The 2500-nt window shown below is 43.6% G+C and overlaps 1 protein-coding gene across 1 annotated transcript; it reads left to right on the top strand.

The window, feature by feature from the left end:
• Positions 1–776: 776 nt before the first annotated feature.
• On the top strand, positions 777–1719 carry LOC116894142 (olfactory receptor 52L1). The gene is given in 2 exon segments (XM_032895860.1): positions 777–1210; positions 1212–1719. Coding segments are annotated over 2 exon segments (942 nt in total).
• Positions 1720–2500: the final 781 nt, after the last annotated feature.

Below are 2500 nucleotides of genomic sequence, written 5' to 3'. Positions count from 1 at the left end.
TCAATGGGGAGTGTTGAAAAGACAAAAGCATCAGTCATAAAATTAGTAAAGATGGTTTCCAATTTGCATACATAGATAAGGGTTTATTCACACAAATATTGCCATAACATAGACAGACAAATGTAGGATGACTCGTAAAGATAGGTCAGCCAGCAGCTTTGAATGTTGAGTGTAGGAGCTTAGGGATGCAGAGAAATGCATTTGTGCACTGAAGATAAACTTGGAATGAAATGAAGTGCATTAACCAGTTAAAAGCATGCAATGAGAAGTCATATTGGAAAGAGGAAGGAGGAGATCCTGAAACCCTGGAACTGACAGGTAACGAGGAAGAAGATGTGGGATGCAGACTCCCCCAGGAACAACTACTGAGTGCTGTGTCATGAGGCTGCAGGAAAAGTGTCAAGGTGACAGATGACTCAGCCTTCAGCACTGCTTACACAGTCAGCCTTGTGATTTCAAGTTGACAGTTTTGAAAGCAGTCACTGAGTGTCAGAGTGAGCATCTCTCTCATGGCAGCTGTGTTCAGTGTTTACTGTTCTCCCACATGTCAGCTAGACTCAGTCCAGTTCAGTTGTGTGGAAGACTCGTCTGAAAACATCTGTGTGCAGAACTGATTTTCTTCCTTACATCTAACTGTATCCCTTGTGTTGCAGCCTAAGTCACCCTGTTTTGCTAATGCGCATGGCAGCTGAATCTACACAGCGGCTTCGTGTGTCAAGAAGGGAGAAGTCATGATTCTGGTGACTTCGCACTCTTCTTTCTCTGTGCTGTTGTTCATGGCTCTTAGCAACTCCAGCTGGAGGCAACCCCAGCCCCCTTTCTTCCTAGTAGGTGTTCCGGGCTTGGAGGAAACTCAGCACTGGATAGCATTGCCTCTGGGGGTCCTTTACCTCCTTGCTCTAGTGGGCAATGTGACAATTATCTTCATCATCTGGACTGACTCATCCTTGCACCAACCTATGTACCTCTTCCTGGCCATGCTCGCTGCTATTGATCTGGTCCTGGCCTCCTCCACTGCGCCTAAAGCTCTCACCGTGCTTCTGGCTCACGCCCATGAGATTGGGTACATTGTCTGCCTGACTCAGATGTTTTTCATTCATGCTTTCTCCTCGATGGAGTCAGGCATACTTGTGGCCATGGCTCTGGATCGTTATGTCGCCATCTGCCACCCTCTGCATCATTCTACCATCCTGCATCCGGGATTATTGGGCGATCGGGATGGTGGAAAGCGGGATTGGTCCTCCTGTCCCATTCCCCATCCTGTTGCAGAAAGTTGTCTTCTGCAGAGCCACTGTCATAAGCCATGCCTATTGTGAACATATGGCTGTGGTAAAACTTGCCTGTTCGGAAACCACAGTGAATCGAGCTTATGGGCTGTCAGTGGCCCTGCTGGTGGTTGGGCTAGATGTCCTGGCCATTGGCATTTCCTATGCCCTCATCCTCCAGGCAATGCTGAAGGTTCCAGGGGGTGAAGCCAGACTTAAGGCCTTCAGCACATGTGGGTCTCATGTTTGTGTTATTCTCATCTTCTATGTCCCTGGAATGTTCTCCTTCCTCACTCACCGCTTTGGCCACCATGTTCCCCATCATGTCCACGTTCTGCTGGCCACTCTCTATCTCCTTGTGCCACCTGCCCTCAATCCAATTGTTTATGGGGTGAAGACGCGACAGATCCACCAGCGAGTGCTCAGGGTGTTCTACACAAAAACATCGATTTGAGCATGTCCTCATCATTGGCTACAGAAAACTCCACCAAGAGCCCATGGCTGGTGTAGAGTACAGGAGCAGAAGCAATTTCACAGTGAAGATTCCTATTCCTAGTCGTCAGTGCAGAGAATACACACAGGCATATGACTCAGCATACTACTGAGATATATCTGGGTATCTGTGCTTTTGATTATTTCTCCTTAATCTTATACAGGATATAGGATTTTTTTAACCTAAATCCAATAAGTGATTGCACAACGCTGTGTAAATGAGTCTGTCAAATCCCAGTCTATTCCTGATTAAGGTTGGTTCATAGTGACTTCAAAATCTCTAAGCCAATCCAGTGGATGCACGTCACTGCTCATTGTGTCTCTTAAAGGAAGCAAAATGCCACCTGCTAAAATACCACCTCTCATTTTAATTTAGATGTTACATTATTTAAAACAAATTAAACAAATTAGGCATTATATGTAACTTAGTCTTGGACATATTTTCGTATAAACACTTGCATTTCTGTGTAGTGATTTCCTTTTTTAAAAGTTCATATTTTAAATTTTATTCATATTTTGATTAGCATAAATAGCAGATAAGACAAAGTGCTACATCTCTTTTATAAGTATTAATTTAATAAAAGTAATTGTAATTTTTTTATCTAAGAAAGTTAGCAAATTGTACAAGTCTCTGATGCACAGCTTCAGTAACTATGGAAGCAAAGCTGTTATTTAAAGTGAATTTCTTTCTTTGGAATGGTAAATATATTGTGATATCAGTAATCTCGTCTATTTCTGAAGAT

This window comes from Rattus rattus, chromosome 2 (assembly GCF_011064425.1).
Source record: "Rattus rattus isolate New Zealand chromosome 2, Rrattus_CSIRO_v1, whole genome shotgun sequence".
Taxonomy (NCBI): Eukaryota; Metazoa; Chordata; class Mammalia; order Rodentia; family Muridae; genus Rattus; species Rattus rattus.
The sequence above is the reverse complement of the archived record's forward strand: the minus strand, read 5'-3'. Positions and strand labels throughout refer to the sequence as shown.